The following is a 21,336-nucleotide window of genomic DNA, read 5'->3' on the forward strand; positions in this document are numbered from 1 at the left end:
AGTGAGCAAATGTTATCCATAAACACAATAAAAAGGCAGAAAAATCAAGAGTTTAGGGGAAAATCTAAGATCCAGAGTCCACGGGGCATGGCTGCTGAATGGTTGAGAACAATGGGTGCGCCCAGGATCTAGGACCAAAGGCTGAGGCCAACGGTACATGCTCAAAACCAAAAGGGAGGATCCCAGCTCCTCTTCCACCTCCTGTATCACACACACATCCACAGATCAAGAAGGGGCCTCGAGAAATACTCAGGGATCTCAATTCAGCCACATGGGACTGTTGAGTCCGGGGACCCCTTGTGTCCCCATCAGTCTCCAACTCCGTAAGCTTCATTTATGCATGTACATGACTGCTTGCCTGTCCTTCGCAAACCACAAATGAGCAATCTCCTGAAAGTCAATAAATGTCAGAACAGTCCTCGGGGTTCGGAACAAAGACTCTGCCAGTCTAGGCTTGCCCTTGAGCAAATGGTACCAAAGGACCTGTCTGGGGAATGCAGGATTGTTTCCCAGGATCCTAATCTCGAAATTCAGGATAGGTCCCAACTTCCTGTCTCTGCTTGTGTTCCACTTCCTATCGTGTCTTGTTACAGGCCTACCGTTCCTCAGTAATAACAGTGACTCTCAGCAACAGAAAGACTAATACTATAGAGAGTGCCATCAGGAGCCCTCTGCTCTGCTCCTCACAGCAGCCCCGTGAGGCAGGCAGGAAGGGGGCCCCGCTGAGGGCTGAGGAGACGGAGGCTGAGAGAAGAAACCTGATGGCCCGATCTCACAGCTAGGGCTTCTCACAGCCAGGGCTTCCCCTAGCACTTGCAAGATCTGTGATTTTCCCTGCACCACACTCAGCTAAACATTACTTGCCCTTTTTGCCCCTAAATTTAAGTCTTTCGGGTTTCAAATTCTAACACTCTGGACTTTGCATAACAGCAAATACATCTGCCTTACCCATGAATGCCTTTGTGATGATAGAAACCTTATTCCTCTTTCATGCGCGCCTTCATTTTCCCACTCTGAAGGCTGGTTTGCATATGCGTTTGTTTACCTGCTCGTATATGAAAAGCCTTTCATTTCCTTGATCTTACTGGACTAGTGAATCAGCCTCAAGGGTAGAAACTTAGAGCAGGTAGAAACTTCAGGAAACCCTTTACCCAGAGAATGAAAATATAACTGACTGAAAATGGGTTTGGTGACTGAGCCCTGGCAGCTTGTTTCAGGATATTTAGGGGTGTGTGGCTACCTTTTCTCACCGAGTGACAAAAAAATATAACTAAGTCTTCCCACAGTCTGCTCATCAGAGACTGGGTGGGAAGAGCGTAGGTTTGACCCCAAGGGAGTAACCCTGATGTTCTTGGAGAAAGAGAGAGACACTACGGAAGCTCAGCAAGGAGAGAGAAAGAAGGAAAAAGAAGAAACCAAAGCAGAGAGAAAGGGGAAGAGGATGAGATGGAAAGCCCCAGAATAAAATACCAAATAGTCCCCCAAGGGATATTTCCCAGATGCCACGCTGCCTCCCAGGCATCCGCATAGAAGTAGCAACTTGGGGCTGGGTGCAGTGGCTCACGCCCGTAATCCTAGCACTTTGGGAGGCAGAGGTGGGTGGATCACTTGAGGTCAGGAGTTCGAGACCAGCCTGATTAACATGGTGAAACCCCATCTCTGCTAAAAATTACAAAAATTAGCCAGGCGTGGTGGTGCGTGCCTGTAGTCCCAGCTACTCGGGAGGCTGAGGCATGAGTATCACTTGAACCCAGGAGGCGGAGGTTGCTGTGAGCAGAGATTGCACCACTGCACTCCAGGCTGGGTGACAGAGTGAGACCCTGTCTCAAAAAAAGAAGTAGCAGCTTGTGTGTCTCCGCTCTTCTCACAGGTCCCTTGTCCAGCCTCGCCACATTCGTGACGCCATTCAGACTTTAGCTAGTGCCCAGAGCTCGCCTCTCGGGAGAGGACTGGCTGGAGAACTCAAAGCAGCTCCCTTGCATCATGAGAGCTCTGGCTCTGTCCTGCGTGCTCTCCCGTTCTCTTCAGCTCCTGTTCTGACAGGCTGAGGGGCAGGGCCACAGTCTGCAGTACGGGCAGACACGCAACAGGAGGACAGAACGTCAGCTCCCCTCCACATACACACAAAGTACTGGATTCTCCTGAGTCTGCATCCCCAACTCCTTCCCCTAAGGCAGAAGGAAGGAACGCCTCACCCCAAATAGGTCCTCCCGCAAAGTCCACGCTAAGATTCTCTGAGTGCCACCACCCAGTCATTTCTGTCGCCCAGGGGAGGAAGGGATGGAAGGGCTGGGGTGATGGTTGCTGAAGGTTAGGCCAGTTCTAGGCTCTCTTGTGAAACACCAGGAGAGAGGTCTGGTCCCAACCATGGGTTGCTCTCTTTAGGACCTAGTGTCCCAGATTTGGGCCCCAGTCATCAATTCCAGCATAACATGCATCCCATTCAACATCCTATTACATAGACATAATGGGCTGGGGAAATGGAATGTCCCCTATACTCAGCACTGGGTCTTTTGCGAAGTAGAGATAGAGGATAAGGGGGATAAGAAAAGCAAGGGGCAAATCGGTCCCTCAGAAAGGGCAGAGGCATAAAACATGCCTGAGGGCAAGAGTCCTCTCCTCCCTGAAGACCCTCAGCCTGGCAGGGCCAGCTTGACAGGTTCCAGGGGTGTGGCGACTTGGCGCCTGGCCCAGGATGATCCCTCCGCCATGCTCCTCCTTGCTAGGGTCTTCCTACCCAAGCACCCAGGACAAGAAGCCAGACTCCTGTCCGTCTGAGCCTGGGGGCCTGCGCCCCATGCTGGAAAAACCATGACTGCTTGGTGGGTGTTTTTAGTTCAGAAGGGGAAGTCGTTCTCCTGTGAATAATCTCCATACTTGAGCAAGGTGGGGGGCAGGTTGAGGGGGATAGGGGGTTGTCTAGAAAGGCGGGGAAGTTGCACCTGAGTGGGAAGTATCTCAATCCTGCATCCAGCAAGCAGAGCTGAGTAAGAGGCTGGAAAGTTCTGCCAGAGGCAGTGACTTGAGCTCAGCCCCAGAAGCCTTTTGCCTCAGTCACCAGCTAAGTCTTCATGAACGCATTTGAAATGTGAGATGACACCTTTTCTCCCTTCTGGGAGCTGGAGGAAAAGCAATCAGTTGAGAAATTCTGCTTCTGTCCATGCAGGTCAGGGGTAGGTCAAAGCAAGACCTGGCCTGCCCCTTTCTCTCAAAGTGCACCTGCAGAGACTGGTTCCACCTGGATTACACACACATGCAAACCAGCAGATGGCTTCCTCAAAGTTAATTATTGGATTATTAATTAAACATCAGAGAATATGCCCAAGCTGCTGCTGAACTGCAATCCAACGGGCAGACTGAGGAGCCTCATTCCTTTCCCCTGCCTCTGAACTGGCCCCATGTGCTGGACCACAGGGACTGAGAGCTGGGCCGGGTGCCAGCATGGCCGTGGGCTCCATGGGCTACAGCCCATATGTGCAGCTACATACCTGCCTCAGGAGGGGTTTGTAAAGTTTAGATGAGATGATAGTTGTGAAAGCTTGTGTAAACACAAAACACAACAGAGGATTTTAAATACATACGAGGATTTCTTCAGGGAAGTTGGAAGGAAGACAAAGAAGTCTTTTGACTGCATTTGCTGTTTTCTCCAGCTAACTTGTCTTCACGTTTAAAGTGGAATCCTTGCTCTACAGCTCAGCCCTGAAAGCTACGTCTCTAACCCCTGCCCAGCCCAGGCATTCTGAGTGAAAGAGAGCCCATCCCTTCTGTTTTGTAGTGGGAGTTCCAGAATGGACCTCCAGTGAGTGCTCTGCCATGCGACTGATGCTGGAAATGAAATGGCTCTGCAGCCAAGGAAGCAAGGATCCAGTTGGAGCCATCAAGGTCTTATTTCCCTGGATTAGGATCTGGGCAGCACCCTTGGTCTGTATAGATTTAGTCATTCCTAGGAATGTGAGATCTTCGTGGCTGTGTCGGTCTCTTCTACCACCGAGCTGGTATGAAAGCTGTGGTCAAAATCTAGTCGTTCCCACAGACTCAATCTGTTTTTTTTTTCCTCCATACCTGTGCATCTTCACACTTGTTCAAGGCTGGGATTCTCACAAGCGCATGACCTGGTCACACATGGCTCAGCATCCGAGGTGGCAAGACCGTCAGATGCTGTGAAAACATTGATGCCGAAGTTCTGCCTCCCAGAACCACACAGCAGCCTCAGAACTCAGAGCCCAGAGATGAGCTCTGGACACCTGATGTCATCTGGTAAACAACAAAACGCCACAGCAGCCATGCCAAGGCCACCTAAACAAGGGCTTCCTCTGCCCTTCCCAACCTCCTTGGCAAAAGGGCAGAGCTTTTCCTGCTGGACTCGGGCTGCCGCAAGGAAGTCTACCTGGATTTAACACAAGGAGGAGCAACATAGACCCTAATGCCCCCTCCCCCTAGTAACAGGCGAACCACTGAAACATCAGCTGCAAAAAGGTTATTCTTCCAGGTGCTTCAGTGGATCAGCCAATATTCTATACATTTAAGAATTCATATGGAGTGAGGAGACCCATCCATATAGTTAAAATTTTGGGAATCATGTTAATATTTTACATACTCAACATCAAATACAATTAAATCAACAAAGATGAGAGTTCAAAATCTAAATAGAATGCAAAGAGCTACAAATTATCCTAGTTGTATTTCAAATGAATGTCATAACCATACTTAAAGTGGAAAAAGAACTAACCGGAGTAACTTATGAACATAGTACTTTGACTATGTATCACAGTCTAAAATAAAAACAACTGCAATTAATATTAAAGGCCGGATCGAAAATGTGAGTATTTGTAGGAGTATGAATTACCAATTCTAAATCTGCTTTCTGTGAATTGTAAGCGAATAACAAAATATATTGAATAGGAGTGAAGTTTCTCATGGTTGGAGAAGGAATTCCAACTAAGGAAAGAAGAGAAGAATAACCCCCGTAGTGATGAATTGGAGACGTATTAGTATGAATTTATGGTTTTTAATATACAGAGACCCAGATAGATCAATGTACATATTTATATTTACATTCCTTCCCTCTGCCCACTTAAAGTGTCTATAAGGCCAGGCATAGTGGCTCACACCTGTAATCCCAGCACTTCGGGAGATAGAGGCTGGAGAATTGCTTGAGGCCAGGTGTTTAAGACCAGCCTGAGCAACATAGTGAGACCACACCGCTACAAAAAATAGAAAAATTAGCCAGGTGTGGTGGTGCGTGCCTGTAGTCCTAGCTACATAGGAGGCTGAGGCAAGAGGATTGCTTGAGCCTAGGAATTCAAGGTCACAGTGAGCTACAATCATGCTCCTGTACTCCAGCCTGGGCTGCAGAGGAGACCTTGTCTCAAACAAACAAACAAAAAAAAGTGACTATAAGCCAAGACATCCCAGTGGCAATGAACGTACCTAGCACCCAGATCTTGATTTCTAAGAATGATAGATCTTTCTATCTATCTTAGAATGAAGGATTTCTAAGAATGATAGAATGATCTATCATTCTTCACTTTAAGGAGCCAGGGCTCCTTGTGGAAGTTACTAATTCAAGGCTAGGGCAGAGAACGTACAAAATGAGTCTGGAATATCTTGTGCCAGAAAGTAGGGAAGTGCTAAAAAGAAAAAAAATGACAAGGATGTGCAAAAGGACACAAGAGCCCACTTGAAGGGGCTCCCACTAGCCAAATCTGGCACAATTTGGTCCTGAAAGTAAACAATAGCAATAGAATATTCAAGGAATAGAATAAGAATCTGAGTCCATATGGACATAAATAAATAAACTAACTGTTTTTTTTTTTTTTTCTTTGAGACAGGGTCTTGCTCTGTCACCCAGGCTGGAGTACAGTGGTATGATCATGGCTCACTGCAGCCTCAACTGCCTAGGCTGAAGCAATCCTCCCGCCTCAGCCTCCTGAGTATCTGGGATTACAGGCGTGTATCACCATGCCCAGCTAATTTTTTTATATGTTTTGTAGAGACAGAGTTTTGCACTGTTGCCCAGGCTGGTCTCAAAATCCTGGCTCAAGTGATCCTCCTGCCTCTGCCCCGCAAAGTGCTGGGATTACAGGTATGAGCCACCCTACCTGGCCATGACTAATCATAATATACCTATTTCTGCTCATTGTCACTGAGTGGACCTGGAGGCTGAGGGCTGGAAGAGCAACTGGAATTGCTGTAGTCCCAAACATATCCCCTTTCATGCTGATGTGGCCCTGGCCAAGGTATCATTCCCGTGTGGCAGCAAGAAGAGAAAGCCCTTCCTTACAGTGAAAAGCCAACGGATCCATATGGAAGGAATTAGGGGGTTAGAAAATCACCATTTTGCAGCCATCACAGCAATAGCCAGTTCTGCCAAGGATCATCAATGGATACTAATGCTAGTGAGTGAAGGATTAATGAGGAACAGGGTATTTCTATAGTCTCAAAGCATCCTCTACAAATTACTTATTAACTACAAAGAGAAATTAGTAACTTTAGAGTGGATTAACCTAGTGGACACCACCTTAAATAAACAGCCAAAGTTAACATCACCAACAACGGAACAAATGGAAATCACGTAGCTCCTACTATGATGTTCTGGGAAGAGCACGCCATCACTGCTGTGGTGTTCCTACCAAAAATAGAAAACCTAAATCTACCTGTGACAGATCATGCCCCAAACTGAGGGACATCACCCCCAGTTCTGCCTATAAAATACCAAAAAACAAAAATAAGAAAACCTGAGGACAGTCTACAAAATAACCAAAATGTGTTCTTTAAAAAAAAAAAAAAAGTCAAGGTCATAAAAGACAAAGAAAGGCCAAGGGACTGCTCCAGATTAAAAGAGACTAAAGAGATTATCACAACTGGCCAGGTGTGGTGGCTCACGCCTGTAATCCCAGCACTTTGGGAGGCTGAGGTGGGTGATCACCTGAGATCAGGAGTTCGAAACCAGCCTGGCCAATATGGTGAAACCCCATCTCTACTAAAAATACAAAAATTAGCTGAGTGTGATGGTGGATGTCTGTAATTACAGCTACTCGGGAGCCTGAGGCAGAAGCATCGCTTGAAACTGGGAGGCAGAGGTTGCAGTGAGCCAAGATCGCACCACTGAACTCCAGCCTGGGCGAGAAGAGTGAAACTCTGTCTCAAATAAAATAAAATAAAGAGAGAAATTATCACAACTAAGGGTCATGTATGATCCTGGATTGGATCCTGGAAGGAGGTCTGGCAGAAGCTGGGGGATGTTAGTGGGATAACTGGCAAAATTTTAATGTAGAGTTATGGATTAGAAAATAGGATTTTTTTTTTTTTTTTTTTTTTTTTTTTTTTGGTTGAGATGAATCTGCAGCTCTGTCACCCAGGCTGGAGTGCAGTGGCATGATCTTGGTTCACTGCAAGCTCCGCCTCCCAAGTTCACGCCGTTCTCCTGCCTCAGCCTCCCAAGTAGCTGGGACTACAGGCACACGCCACCACGCCTGACTAATTTTTTGTATTTTTAGTAGAGACGGGGTTTCACTGTGTTAGCCAGGATGGTCTTGTGCTCCTGACCTCATGATCTGCCCGCCTCGGCCTCCCAAAGTGCTGGGATTACAGGCGTGAGCCGCCTCACTCGGCCAACAATAGGATTTTTGAATGTTATATGTCCTGATCCTGAAACAGATATTGTGGTTAGGTAAAAGAAGATTCTTGTTCTTAGGAAATAGACTCTGAAGCATTCATGGATAAAAGGACATGATGTCTGCAAATCATTTTTATAAGGTTTAAAGAAAATATATACATATGTATAGAGAGAATGGTCTAATGATAAAGCAAAAAGGCAAAGTGTTAACAAGTGGTCAATTCGAATCGACTTAGTCAAGAGTATGTGGGGTTTTTTATTGTATTATTACAACTTTTCTATAAATGTAAAATTTTGTCAAAATAAATAAATAGGTTGCAAAACATTATGAATGTATTTAATACCATTGAACTCTACACATAAAAATAGTTAAGATAGTAGGCCTGGGGCAGTGGCTCATGCCTGTAATTCCAACGCTTTAGGATGCCAAGGCAGGAGGGTCACTTGAAGCCAGGAGTTCGAGACCAGCCTGGGCAACATAATCAGAACCTTTCTGCAGAAGAGAAAAAAGGCAGGTGTGGTGGCACATGCCTGTAGTCCCAGCTACTTGGGAGGCTGAGGTGGGAGGATCGCTTGAGCCCAGGAGTTCGAGGCTGCAGTGAACTATGCTCACGCCACTGCACTCCAGCCTGGGCAACAGAGCAAGACCTTGTCTCAAAAAATAAAATAAAATAAAATAAATTTTTATAACCAACTATAATAAACACAAAAATATAGTTACAGAAAAAAATGGTATAAACCTTGACAATGTAAAAATAATAAAGCAACTATTAAAAAATGGAAATGAAATGAGAGAAATGGAAGGAAGTGTATGTGTGCCAATGTCCTATATTTCATATGGGAAATAGGAAGTAAAATGATAACAAATTAGGAACCTAAGAAACTGAGGTATAAGGATATTATTTAAAGTTACAATGAGAAAAATTAGAAGACATGAAAACCAGAAGCCATTAGCAATGACTGCCACTGGAGAATGGAAGTGAAGGAAGAGGGAAAGAAGACTTTTCATTTCATGTCATGCGGTATTGTGTGAATCCTTCTCACTGCATGCATGTAGTACTTCTATGATAAAAACCCTAGACCATGCACAGTGGCTCACACCAGGAATCCCAGCACTTTGGGAGGCCCAGGCAGGTGGATCACTTGAGTCCAGGAGTTTGAGAACAGCCTGGGCAACATGGCGAAACCCCGTCTCTACTAAAAATACAAAAAAATAAGCTGGGCATGGTGGTGTGCCCTTGCGGTCCTAGCTATTCAGGAGGCTGAGGTGGGAGGATCATCTGAGCCTGGGAGGTTAAGGCTCCAGTGAGCCATGATCGTGCCACTGGACTCCAGCTGGGAACAGAAAGAGACTCTGTCTCAAAGAAAAACAACAACAACAACAACTAACTTATTTTATATTTAAAGAAAAAATTACCACATTATTAGAAATATTTTTAAACCAGAATGGGTTTTTTGGCTGACCTAGTGTTAGGGATACCATTTATGGCTATATGTCATTTCATTCAGTGGATGAATTCACCAAAAGATTCCTGTAATTTCAATTACATTTTAAAATGTATTGAATGAATGGAATACTTAAAGATGGTAAATCCTTTTGTAAAATCAATGCCTACCTCAACATTTTTTTGTGTATCTTTAAGTTTTTAAATTTGTTTTTGCTTTGTGTTATTCGTTACTAATAACTACCTAAAATTAAAAAGGAAAGTGACTCAAAATGAGTCATGGCTTTTTGTTTTAAGTTAAATTCTGTGAATGCAGAGACTCATGGCAGAGCAGGAACGCAACTATTTTTGGCTTAGTGAAGGTTGCTCGGCCACCATTGCCTCAAGTTCATCAGTAAGCCCCTAAAGCCTGTAACCAGGGACAGTGATGTTATTTACAGGATATCTGCAGATTGGGAAAAGAACATGCTAGAATTTTTACACAGGTGAGTGATTTTTACCACACTACCCTTTTTTTTTTCTTTCTGGCTGTTCATGTGGGGAAGAAGACATTCACACAGCAAATCAAAAACAGGCTGGATACAGTGGCTCACACTTATAATCCCAGTGCTTTCAGAGGCTGAGGCGGGAAGATCACTTGAGGCCAGGCAAGGAGTTCATCACCAGCCTGGGAAACATAGTGAGACCCCATCTCTACAACAATTTAAAAATTTGCCAGACATGGTGGCACGTGCTGTGGTCCTAGCTACTTGGGAGGTTGAGACGAGAGGATCCCTTGAGTCCCAGGAGTTTAAGTCTGCAGTGAGCTATGATCACATCACTGCACCCCAGCCTGGGTAACAGAGTGACACCCTGTCTCTAAAAACAAAACAACACAAAACAAAGGGAATGTAAATAGGACCTTTCTTCCAAGCAGTGGTAAATGTTAAAGCATTATTGTATTAGAAATGCATCAAAGCTGGGTGAGATGGCTGATACCTGTAATCTCAGTACTTTGGGAGGCCCGTGGGAGGATTGCTTGAGCCCAAGAGTTCGAGATCAGCCTGGGCAAAATGGCAAAACCCTGCCTCTACAAAATATTTTAAAAATAGCCAGGCATGGTGGCATGCACCTGTGGGCCCAGCTACTCAGACCCAGGAGGTCGAGGCTGCAGTAAGCCATGATTGAAAAAAATAATAAGAAGAAGAAGCATCAAAGCTTGGTACTACCTCTAAAGACTTTTCACGTCAAGCACACCCACCCTTTGATTAAGGTGTTAAAATTCAGAAAGAAAAAATTTAGGAATTCGATTATACTTGATAATTATTGAAGAGCAAAAAGAGATACTGAATTGAATTATACTGAAGTATGTGTATTTCTTTTTAATTTAATTTAATTTTTTTGAGATGGAGTCTCACTCTGTCACCCAGGCTGGAGTGCAGTTGTTTGATCTCAGCTCACTGCAACCTCCACCTCCCAGGTTCAAGTGATTCTCCCACCTCAGCCTCCTGAGTAGCTGGGATTACAGGCAGCCGCCACCACACCGGGTTAAATTTTTTTTGTATTTTTGTAGAGACGGGGTTTCACCATGGTGGCCAGGCTAGTTTTGAACTCCTGACTTTTGAACTCCTGACAGGTGGTCTGCTCGCCTCGGCCTCCCAAAGCACTGGGATTACAGGCGCGAGCCACCGCGCCCAGCCATATGCATATTTCTCTTTATCCTACTACAATTAATTGAAAATGTTCTAGGAATACAGAACTGTCTAATGTTTTAACCGTTATTCTGAAGAGAGATATTTTGGTCAGAGAAAGTATAAAATGAATGAAAAAGTAAGCTAAAACTCAGTTACTCTCCCCTACAGGAAGCTAGGGTGTTCAATGAGGCCAGGCGGCCAGAGTAAAAGCACCACCTAATGGCACCTTATTCAAATTACAAGAATAGTACTTCAGAGGCATTACCATAGCATCTAGGTGTTCCTTGCAAAGCCCAGAAGATTAAATGATGGCAAATGCAGTATTTTGTCTATATCTGACTATGGATGAAATTTACCTTAAGGCAGTGAGAAGGTTTGAAGTTACCTAATCCCTCTATTAATAGCTAGGCAGAATGTATTAACCACGTTGTTTTTTTTTTTTTAATCTGTATCTAATGATGCTATGACAACTTAAAAATCTTGCTGACCAAGGACATGAAAAACCTCTACAATGAGAACTACAAAACACTGATGAAATAGAGGACACAAACAAATGGAAAGACATCCCATGCTTAGAATTATTAATGAGAAGAATTACTGTTGTTAAAATGACCATACTATGCAAAGCAATCTACAGAGTCAATACAATCCCTATCAAAATACCAATGACATTCTTCACATAAATAGATTTAAAAAAAAACCCTAGAATTTGTATGGAACAACAACAAAAAAGAGCCAGAATACGCAAAGCCATCCTGAGCAAAAAGAACAAAGCTGAAAGCATCACAACACCCAACTTCAAAATATACTACAAAGCCATGGTAACCAAAACAGCATGGTATTGGTATAGAAGCAGACACATAGACCAAAGGAACAGAATAGAGAATCTGGAAATAAATCCACATATTTACAGCCAACTGATTTTCAACAAAGATGCCAAGGACATATATTGGGGAAAGGACACCCTCTTCAATAAATGGTATTAGGAAAACTGTATATCCACATGCAGAAGAACGAAATTAGACCCCTATCTCTCGACCTATACAAAAAGCAACACAAAATGGATTAAAGACATAAATGTAACATCCAAACTATAAAACTACTAGAAGAAAACATAGGGGGCATGCTTTGGGACATTGGTCTGGGAAAAGGTTTTATGGCTAATATTTCAAAAGCACAGGCAACAAAAATAAAAACAGACAAATGGGATCATATTGATCTAAAAAGTTTCTGCACAGCAAAGGAAACAGTAAATAGAGTGAAAAGACAACCTGTAGAATGGGATAAAATATTTTCAAGATATTCATGCAACAAGGGACTAATATCCAGAACATATAAGGAACTCAAACAACTCAACAGCATAAAATGACTAATCCCATTAAAAAGTGGTCAAAACATCTAAATAGACATTCCTCAAAAGAAGACATACAAATAGCCAACAGGCATATGAAAAAATGCTCAACAGCACTAATTATCAGGGAAATGCAAATCAAAAACACAATGACATACCACCTCACACCTGTTAGAATGACTATTACCCAAAAAATGTAAGATAACAAGTGTTTGTGAGGCTTCGGAGAAAAGGAAACCCTTGTGCACTGTTGGTGAAAATGTAAATTATTACAGGCATTATAAAAAACGATATGGAAGCTCCTTAAAAATTAAAAATAGAACTACCACATGATCCAGCAATCCCACTGTATATACTTATCCAAAGAAAACGAAATGAGTATATCAAAGGGATGCCTGCACCCCCATGTTTATTGCAGCCCTATTCACAATAGCAAAAGGAGTCAACCTAAGTGTCCATCAAAAGATGAATGGACAAAGAAAATGTGGTAAATGTATACAATGGAAAACTATTTAGCCATAAAAATGAATGAAATCCCATCATGTCAGCAACATGGATGGAACTGGAAGTCATTAGGTTAAGTGAAATAAACCAGGAACAGAAAGACAGATATCACATGTTCTCACTCATATGTGGAAGCTAAAACAGTTGACTTCATGGAGGTCAATAGTAGAATGATGGTTATCCGAGAAGGGAAGGGGATTGGGGGATAAAGAGAGGTTGGTTAATGGGTATAACTGTATAGTTAGATAAAAAGAGTAAGTTATAGTGTTCTATAACACAGTAAGGTAACTATAGTTAACAGTAACTTATTGTATATTTCAAAACAGCTAGAGGAGTAGATTTGAAATGCTCCTGAAACAAAGAAATGATCAATGTTTGAGGCAATGGATACCCCAATTACCCTGATTTGATCATTACACATTGTATATATGTACCAAAATATCACATGTACCCCATAAATATGTATAATTATTATATATCAACTTCAAAATGTTTTAAAATCTTGCTGGCCTAGGAAAGACTGACCCTCCCAGACCTAGCCAATTCTCAGAGATAGCAAAAGGCTTAGCCATGAACATACCTTTCTTAAGCAAAATAACCAATGCTGAGTCTATACCTCCAAAAACCACCTCCTCATCTAACTCACATACCACACCAAGATTTCTCCTGACCCAAATCATTCCAGAGCCACGCATCTGGCAACCAGAGGCCACCCCTACAACCCAGAGCCCACTAGAATTGTTCAAACTGCCAATCCTAAGCTGTTCACCGTGCCCTGCCTTTCCTCTCCTGAAAAAACCCCAATAAAGGCTTTGGGCTGGGCATTCCCCTCACTCCTGTCTTCAGCCCCCTGAGCATCCCTAGTGCTTCCCCTGTGGCCCTGTGTGGCATAGTGTATTCTCTTTTCTCAAGCAAGGTAAGTAACAAAAATCTTCTTTCAGTGACATTGACCTCTCCATGTTCTCACCTCTGTAAGTTAAAAGCCTGCAGGTACAAATGAGTCACAGAACCCTGCCTAACTCATTTCAGTGAAGAACACTGTCACTCTAGTTTCTAGGTAGGACACTTTTATCCAGAAAATGTCCCCACTCTATTTTTTACAAATACACAGCATTTGGGGCCCAGTTGTCATTTTCAGGCAAAGTAACCAACGGGGCTATAAAATGGAAAGGTGGAAAGACAGAGGAGAAAGAGAGGAAAGGATATCAGTGTGCACATGAAATACTTGTGCCGCATCTCAATCCTGAGAACAGGATCTGCCATTTCTCTCCAACTCCAGGAGCATTAGCCTCTTGTCTTCTGCTGCCTGTAAAGCTGCTTCTGTCCCTTGGCCAGAGGTGGTTTTATGGTGAAGCTAACAGCTTAAGCCTCAGGATGCATCACTTGGCATTTGGTCCCTTCCAAAGATTATGCCAAATTTTCTATTTGCAATTTGTATCCTTTCTACTAAAGACAGTCCATAAAAATGGTATGAGCTTCATGCCCTACAAAACCTGGGATAGTGAGGGGGTCATGGCCCTAGGAATCCCAGAAGCGAGTCCTGCTCTTCCACCCAACCATTTGGGCCCCAGTGTCCTCATCTTAAAAAGAGGGGCTTCAAGAGATAGAAATATGTTTAAAGAAAAAAAAGAAGGGCTAACAAGACCGTCTTGTCTGAAGTTCCCTTTTCCTTCCTCCTCGGCTGCATTCATTTCTCTACATCTACTAATAAAGCAATATGCTATTACCTGGCATGTGGCTACCGAGGCTCACTTTGCATAATGGCTTTTTAAAGATGTTAAAAAAGCCCTGAAAAATGCATCGTAAAAATAAAAGTCAGTTCTTAACCATACACTGGCTAATGAACACTCAGAAAATAAGAGCTAAGCTTTTGTAATGAAGCCGGACACCCATACTCAAAATTGGATGTGTCAGGGTCAACTCAGGGCTATGCTCTGGGGCCAGTAGCCTTGCTTCTAATCTGGTTCTGCCACTGTTTGTGTGTGGCTCTGGGCAAGTCATTCAACATTTGTGTCCTCCTGGACCCACTACTGCTGGAACTCAAGTTTCTGGGCTTGCTTCTTGACACGGCAAGCAAAGGGACTAGGCCAGAGGATCTCTGAGGACTCCTCTGTGTCTTGATTGTTTGGTTCTGTTTCTATCTGCCTCTCTTGCCGGTGCCACCGCCCTATTCACCATTGCCCCAAAACTTGACCAGACTCTATCTTACCACGCCAAGCTAACTCGGGTAAGCCATCTAATTAAAGAGGAAAAGACAGAGAAAAAGTGTGTATTAGTCCGTACTTGCATTGCTATAAAGAAATATCTGAGACTGGTAATTTATAAAGAAAAGAGGTTGAATTGGCTCATGGTTCCACAGGCTGTACAGGAAGCATAGCAGCTTCTGCTTCCAGGGAGGCCTCAGAAAACTTTCAATCATGGTGGAAGGCAAAGGGGAGGCAGGCATCTTACATGGCCAGAGCAGGAGCAAGAGGTCCTGGGAGGTGCTGCACACTTTTAAACAACCAGATTTCATGAGAACTCACTCACTATGGGAACAGCATCGAGGGAATGGTGCTAAACCATTCATGAGAAACCACCCCCAGGATCCTATCACCTCCCACCAGGCCCTACCTCCAACACTGGGGATGACAATGAAACATAAGATTTGGTGGGGACACAGACCCAAACCATGAGACAGCAAGGGAGGAGAGGACACAGAAGGGAAAGAGCTGGGACGTTGCACAAGAAGACAGGGAGCAGAGTCAGAACCCAGGCAGGCCTCAGCGACCTGGAAACTCCTCCTCCTGCGCTGGGGCCAGACACCATGGTTCTGATGGGGAGCCTACTCCCACGGCTGGCAGCGGGTTTTTTCCTAGAACAATTAGCCAGACTTTGGCCTGCAGACCTCCTTGAAAAGGGTCCACATGGACCCACTAGTGCCACACTTCAAGTCTCTGTGGTAAAGCAGAATGCAGAAGAAAGAGCATGAATCTGGTATACTAGGTAAACTGGCTTTTGGTGACTTATTCTCAGGCCAGCTTCCCTTTTAAGTTGCTATTGAGACTCTCCAACCCTGAGAGAAGGAAGACAAAAGCCTCAGTCTAGCTGCAGGCACTTCTTGTTCCATAAGAACTAGGAGATTGCTGTTGTTTTTGTGTTTGTTTTAATATCTCCAGCAGGAGCTGGAGATTCTGGCAAGAACTGTCATTCAATAAACACCTGGTAAATGAAACCGAGTTTTCTCCCTATTCCCGACGCTAAGAGCATGAGATTCTGCTGGACTTCAGACCTCCACACAGCTTGTCAGCTTGCCATCTGTTTTTGTCTCAGGCTACCTGCTTTCTCCTGCCAGCTCAGTCTTCCTGAAACAACCAGATTGCAACAGTTCTCTCTGTCCAGTACCTGGCAGAGACAAGCACCCAATCAAGGCTCGTTAGCCTTCCGTTCACATCCCTCTGCACCGGCTGTTTCTTTCTTAGTTTTTAAGCCCCAGGTTTCACAGCCTACTCCGCTGGGTTTCCATGTGCAATCGGCTTCATCCAATCATCAAACGAGCATTTTACTCAGTGCTTGTCATGTGAGAGGCACTGGCCCAGACCCTTCCACATATGGCATCTCCTTTAATCTCATAAAAACCCTGAGAATCAGGTCCACTGACTCCATCACATAGTTGTGGAAATAGACTGGGAACCCGTGGGTAATTTGCCCAAGGGCCCAGCCTATCCAGCAGCACAGTCAGAATGGGAAACCCAGAACCCAGGTTTGAGTCTACCACCAAAGCACACAAAGTGCCTCCGGACAGAGGCCCCTGGAACAAGACTTGGCCTGCCGGCAGCTCGTTGGGTCTCCAAACACACACTCATATTCCCAAACCACTCCAGATTCACCCAGGCCTAGAAAGCACCCACCACCCTCAATAGACTGTCCACCCAGCAGGTTGTCTAGAACAATGTCCTACATTCTAGTGTTGGTCCAAGGTATGATTCTGGGTTTGAGACTCCTGCCTTAGGTCTTCCATCTGACTCAGCTGTGCTGAGTCATGCATTTATTTGCCAATGGATTCTTCTGCTTATTTATACCAGTACCCCCTGGATTAAATACATACTCCCCACCTTAGTTTTATTATTAGCCATTTATATAACATAAGCTGAATGCTGACCAGGAACCAAGTACTATACCAAATATTTATGCAAATTATCTCTTTTAATTGTCTTCAATCTCTACAGTAGTTTCAATCACCGGGCAGTCATTTTGTAGGTGAGGAAATGGAGGCTTAGTGAGGTTACAAAACTTGTTCAAGGTCACAAAGCATTAGAGCCAGGACTTGACCCAGGTAGCACATGCCCCCTCGACCACCACACCATTAACATTCAGATCTACAGCTCCTTCCTAGCTGGTTCACTTATTACTGACCAGTCTACACACACACACACACACACACACACACACACACACAGAGAGAGAGAGAGAGAGAGAGAGAGAGAGAGAGAGAGAGAGACAGAGCTACCCTATCTGGTCCTAAAATGATTAAAGCAAACCAAGAGTTAATTCATTCACCCTCCACCTAACTTCCAAGTGTCCCCACCCTTGCCAAACTTCCTGTGAGCTACTTTCTAATCACCGTGACCAAGAGAAGAGCAGGTCAAGACTGAAGGTGGCATGACACTCACTAGCCTGTCTTCCCACTGGGCACTGCCTCCTCATCTTGTGTTCTGCAGGCCCCAAATCTCCTAGCAGAATTTCTGATCCCCAAGACTGGAATACAATTTTTCAAAGGTTCACAGGAAATTTCTTGAGGGCCAGCCACTCCTAGAGTTCAGCTTCCAACATGTTTGCCACCTAACCTACTCTGTTCCCCCGCAGAGGTCCTTGATTTACCATCTGGGTGGCTTTCCTTATACCATTTGGAGCAGGAGGCACATAGCAAAAAGGATGAAAGCTTGGGACTTGGCATCAAACGTCCCTGGCTTTACAGTGCTACAGTTCTTCTTCTGTCAAACCAAAATAATCATATCAACTTCAGAATGTTATAGTGGAGATAAATGAGGTAATGCATATTAAGTGCTCAGTATACAGTAAGTGCCCACTAATTGGTAGCTATTATCATTTTCTCACCCTCCCACCTGGAATATGCTTCCCAAGTCCACCATATGTTCCACTTCCACCATTACTTTAAGACTTAATGCAAATGGCAGCTCACCCAATTCCTAGCCAGGTGAGTTCAGTTCAGTAGAAGCAACACTGATGGAGCATCTTCTACACACAACCCACCACGCCAGGTATTGGGGATACAAAAATAAATAAGACATGCCCTTGAATTTAAGTTCACAGCCTTAAGGGAGACAGAAAAGAAACAGCTCATTTCAATGCTACCTAGTAAGTGCAGTGACACAGGATGCCGTGGAACAGGAGGGGTGAGTTAACCATCACGGAGGGCCCTGGGGGCCAAGATGAGGAGTCTGAGCTGAATTCTGAAGACAGTGAGAAGCTATTGAAGGAATTTAAGCAGAGGGGTCAAATGTACAGATGTATGCTTCATAAAAGAATCGCTTTAGTAGCAATGTGGAAAAAGAAGTTAGGAGAGTATGAATCATCCAATCAAGAAATGGTATCCTTAACAAGACAGTGCAGGGGAAGGAGAGAGAAAGAAAGGATGGATTTCTAGATCATGAACACCGAAGGCCTTAAAATTGGGCATTGGGCAGTGTCCAATCCTTCTATGTTTAGATATTAAGAGAGAAGGAGGCAACACAGAGGTCATTGTATCCATTACATTTTAGAAATCAACTCTCTCAGGGCACTGAGGACAATTTAACTTGCATTGTAGTTTTCTGTTGTTTGTTCATGTGGTCAATCAACTAACATTTACTGTCCACTTAAATACCAGGTCCTACCTTGGGTGAAGGTTTCAATGACAAATTGTCGATAAGAAGCATCAGCAAAGATCAAGGGAAAGATATAAGCCCTGGGGAATGGTGTGGTTTGGATGGAAGGTGTGGCAGGAAAAAGACGACGTGGGGAACCCGACTTGAGACTCAGGTGGGGTCAGACTGTGTAGGACTGAGGCTGGAGAGTTTGAGCCCTGAGTGGTGCACATGAGGAGACACCAAAGGTTTTAAACAGGGGAGAGAGGAACAGATGCTCTCACAGGGGAGAGCCCAGAATGGCTTATTTGTCTCCTTTGGGAATTCCTGGGGCCTCACGTTTTCCATCTGGGTTTCTGTTTCATGTGGGTTCTCTCCCCACTGGTGGGGCTTGTTCCCCTGTTATAAGGCTGGGAAACCCTCCTGCCCCTCTCTAGAAAGCAGGGCAGAAGCCCAAGAGATAGTGGAAAAATTCATGTTGAGTGATCATGGATGGCAAAGATCCTGGGTGCATGTAGTTTCTGGATAAACACCTTAGTATGGTGTATTATTATTATTATTATTTCTTCAGGGACCAGTTCTCTGTTTCTGGGGAGAGCCACTTCAATTCCATATCTACAGAATGCATATTTGCTATAACTAATGATCAGCAGGAAGAAGATAAAGGAAAAACAACAACAACAACAACAACAAAACGAAACAGCAAACACTAGGGCATCCAGAAATCCTTTTGGCTTCAGAACATAAGAGTTTTTTCAGAAATAAATTTACCTTCTTACATTGGTTTGATCCAGAATTAAAATGAGTTCATATTATGTGAGTCCTCACTGTGACTGTCCATGGGAGGCCTCTCAGGATGGGGTTTGGAGTTGTGCGAGATCTCAGGATTCAAAATCCACCACAGATAATGCCAAAAGTTTTCTGTACATCAACAGTTAATAACGGCTATAATATTTTGGCTATATTTTCTCATTAAACTGGATGACCCAAAAAGACTTTGGAGTTAATTACGTCTAAAGAGTGCACTGTAATGTTTGCATCCAGCCCACCCTCTGGGGATCCCGGTGCTCACAGGCCTCCATCACAGACCCAGCACATCCGGAGCCTACCTGCTGGGCTGCCTCGTGGAAGAGCTCCTGCACCTGGGACATCTGGGTCATTCTCCAGCAAACAGGATCCTGGTGATCTGGACAGGGAGACTGCTCTGGAAGGTAACGGCATCCTTGGTCAGGCTGGCTCCTCCTCTCCTCTGCTCTTGTTGTCCATCCTTTCCCTCTACTAGAATTGTTCAAACTACCAGGCAAGGCCCTGGCGGGGGAAGAAGCCTTGTCTACCTCATCTGAAAACTTGGCCGGGTTACCTTTTTGGTACCCAAGTAGATCCTGCTGGTCCTTCAGAGCCCACCTGTGCTCAAGCGTTGCTGCCCTAAAGCCTCAGGCACTCCCAGCTCTCTCCTTCTTCCCTGAGCTCCTTAAATATGTGAGGGTCACAGCCCAGCTGCCCAGCCTTGAGGACACAGAGTCACACTCCTCTCCTGCCCTCAGGTGCCTCTTGAACCCCTCTCTCCAGGCGGAGGGCACCATGACTCACTAGACCTGGCTGCAGGTGGTGAGTGAATGTAGCTGAGCAGAGGGGAGAGCGGCCTCATATGAGGAGGCTGTCTTGGGGCCCTTCTGGAGCAGGGCCAGAGAAGGGTAGGGGAGTGAAGAGGGTGGGTGAGAAAAGGCTGGACAGGACTAGGGCAGCTCCTCAGTCCACCCCCAGGCACCCACCCCTTCGTGCTGGACCTGGCTTTCCTTGAGGGGAGGGGGGAGTTTGTACCCCTGATCTGTGTGGCCCTTCTCCCCAGCACAGTGCTGCAAGGTAGACGGGGCTCAGGACCCTTTGGAAGAAGGAGGAAGGGGGAGGACGAGAGCAAGAGGGAAGGGTAGAGCTGGTCATCCTGGGAAGAAGGCGACTAAGGACAGCAGCCAGCGCTGGAGAGGAGGGAAGGCGCCCGGGCACTAAGAGTGGAGGGTTGGGGGAACAGGGTTAGCCCAGTGGGAAGCTGGGAAGGCTGGGGGACTTCGTAGACTGCAGTCCTGCCAAAAGCCGCGTGACAGGTAAAGGTAAGGGGCCAGAGCACCCGGGTGACCCCGGCTGCCCGCGCCGCACAGAGCAAGGGACCCCAAGCTTCAACCCGCCCTTCCCGCTGCCCCGCAGAGCCCGCTCCTCCGCGGAGCCCCCACCCTCACGTCTGGGCCGCGCTGGGACCCGGACCCCTTGGTACCCCACGCAGACGCGAACTCCCACCCCGAGTACTGGGGCCACGCCCGTGTGCCGGCGCGCGGGTGACCGGCGGTAGGGGAGAATCCACCTGGGCGGGGAGGTGGGGGCAAAGGTGACCCCAGACCTGGCTCCCAACTGCGGGCCGGGGAGAGGAACTGTCCCGAGACCACCCTCTCCACCCCCCACAGCCCTTCCGCCCTCACCTGCTCCCGGGACAGCCAGCTCCCAGCGCCGGGCCCGCCCGGTCCCCGCCCCGCCGCCACGTGGCTGCCCCGGCTCGGCTGCACGGGTCCCAGCTGTCCTGTCCCGGCGGGGGCACCCCTGCCACGCCAGCACCGGGAGTCTGGGGCCCAGGTGGAGAGGCGGCGGTGCGGAGGCTTTCCCTCCGCAAGGGTCGGGCCTTCGCGCCTAACTGGACAAGAACTTTCACCTGGGCAGGGGCAGGGCTGGGAGAAAACAGGGAGTAGGGGCCGCAAGCCCACAGGCTCAACGTGACCAGCCACTGCCGCTCCCCCCTCGACAGTGCCACCAGCGGAGGTGCCCAGCCCCGGGACCAGGGGGCTAGGGACAGGAGCCTACCCTGTGCGGCTCTGAGGAATGGCTGTGAGCACTGCACGCAGGACTGAGAAAG

The 21,336-nt window shown here is 45.9% G+C and overlaps 1 protein-coding gene across 1 annotated transcript in view; it reads right to left on the minus strand.

The window, feature by feature from the left end:
* SLC12A8 (solute carrier family 12 member 8) overlaps window positions 1-20,583 on the minus strand; it is a 128,263-nt gene extending 107,680 nt beyond the window's left edge. The window contains exon 1 of the mRNA XM_021934140.2: window positions 19,547-20,583. Coding sequence (XP_021789832.2) covers window positions 19,547-19,597 — 51 coding nt within the window. The 5' untranslated portion in view covers window positions 19,598-20,583. The remainder of the gene's footprint in view (window positions 1-19,546) is intronic.
* Window positions 20,584-21,336: the final 753 nt, after the last annotated feature.

Source organism: Papio anubis, chromosome 2 (assembly GCF_008728515.1).
Source record: "Papio anubis isolate 15944 chromosome 2, Panubis1.0, whole genome shotgun sequence".
Classification (NCBI taxonomy): domain Eukaryota; kingdom Metazoa; phylum Chordata; class Mammalia; order Primates; family Cercopithecidae; genus Papio; species Papio anubis.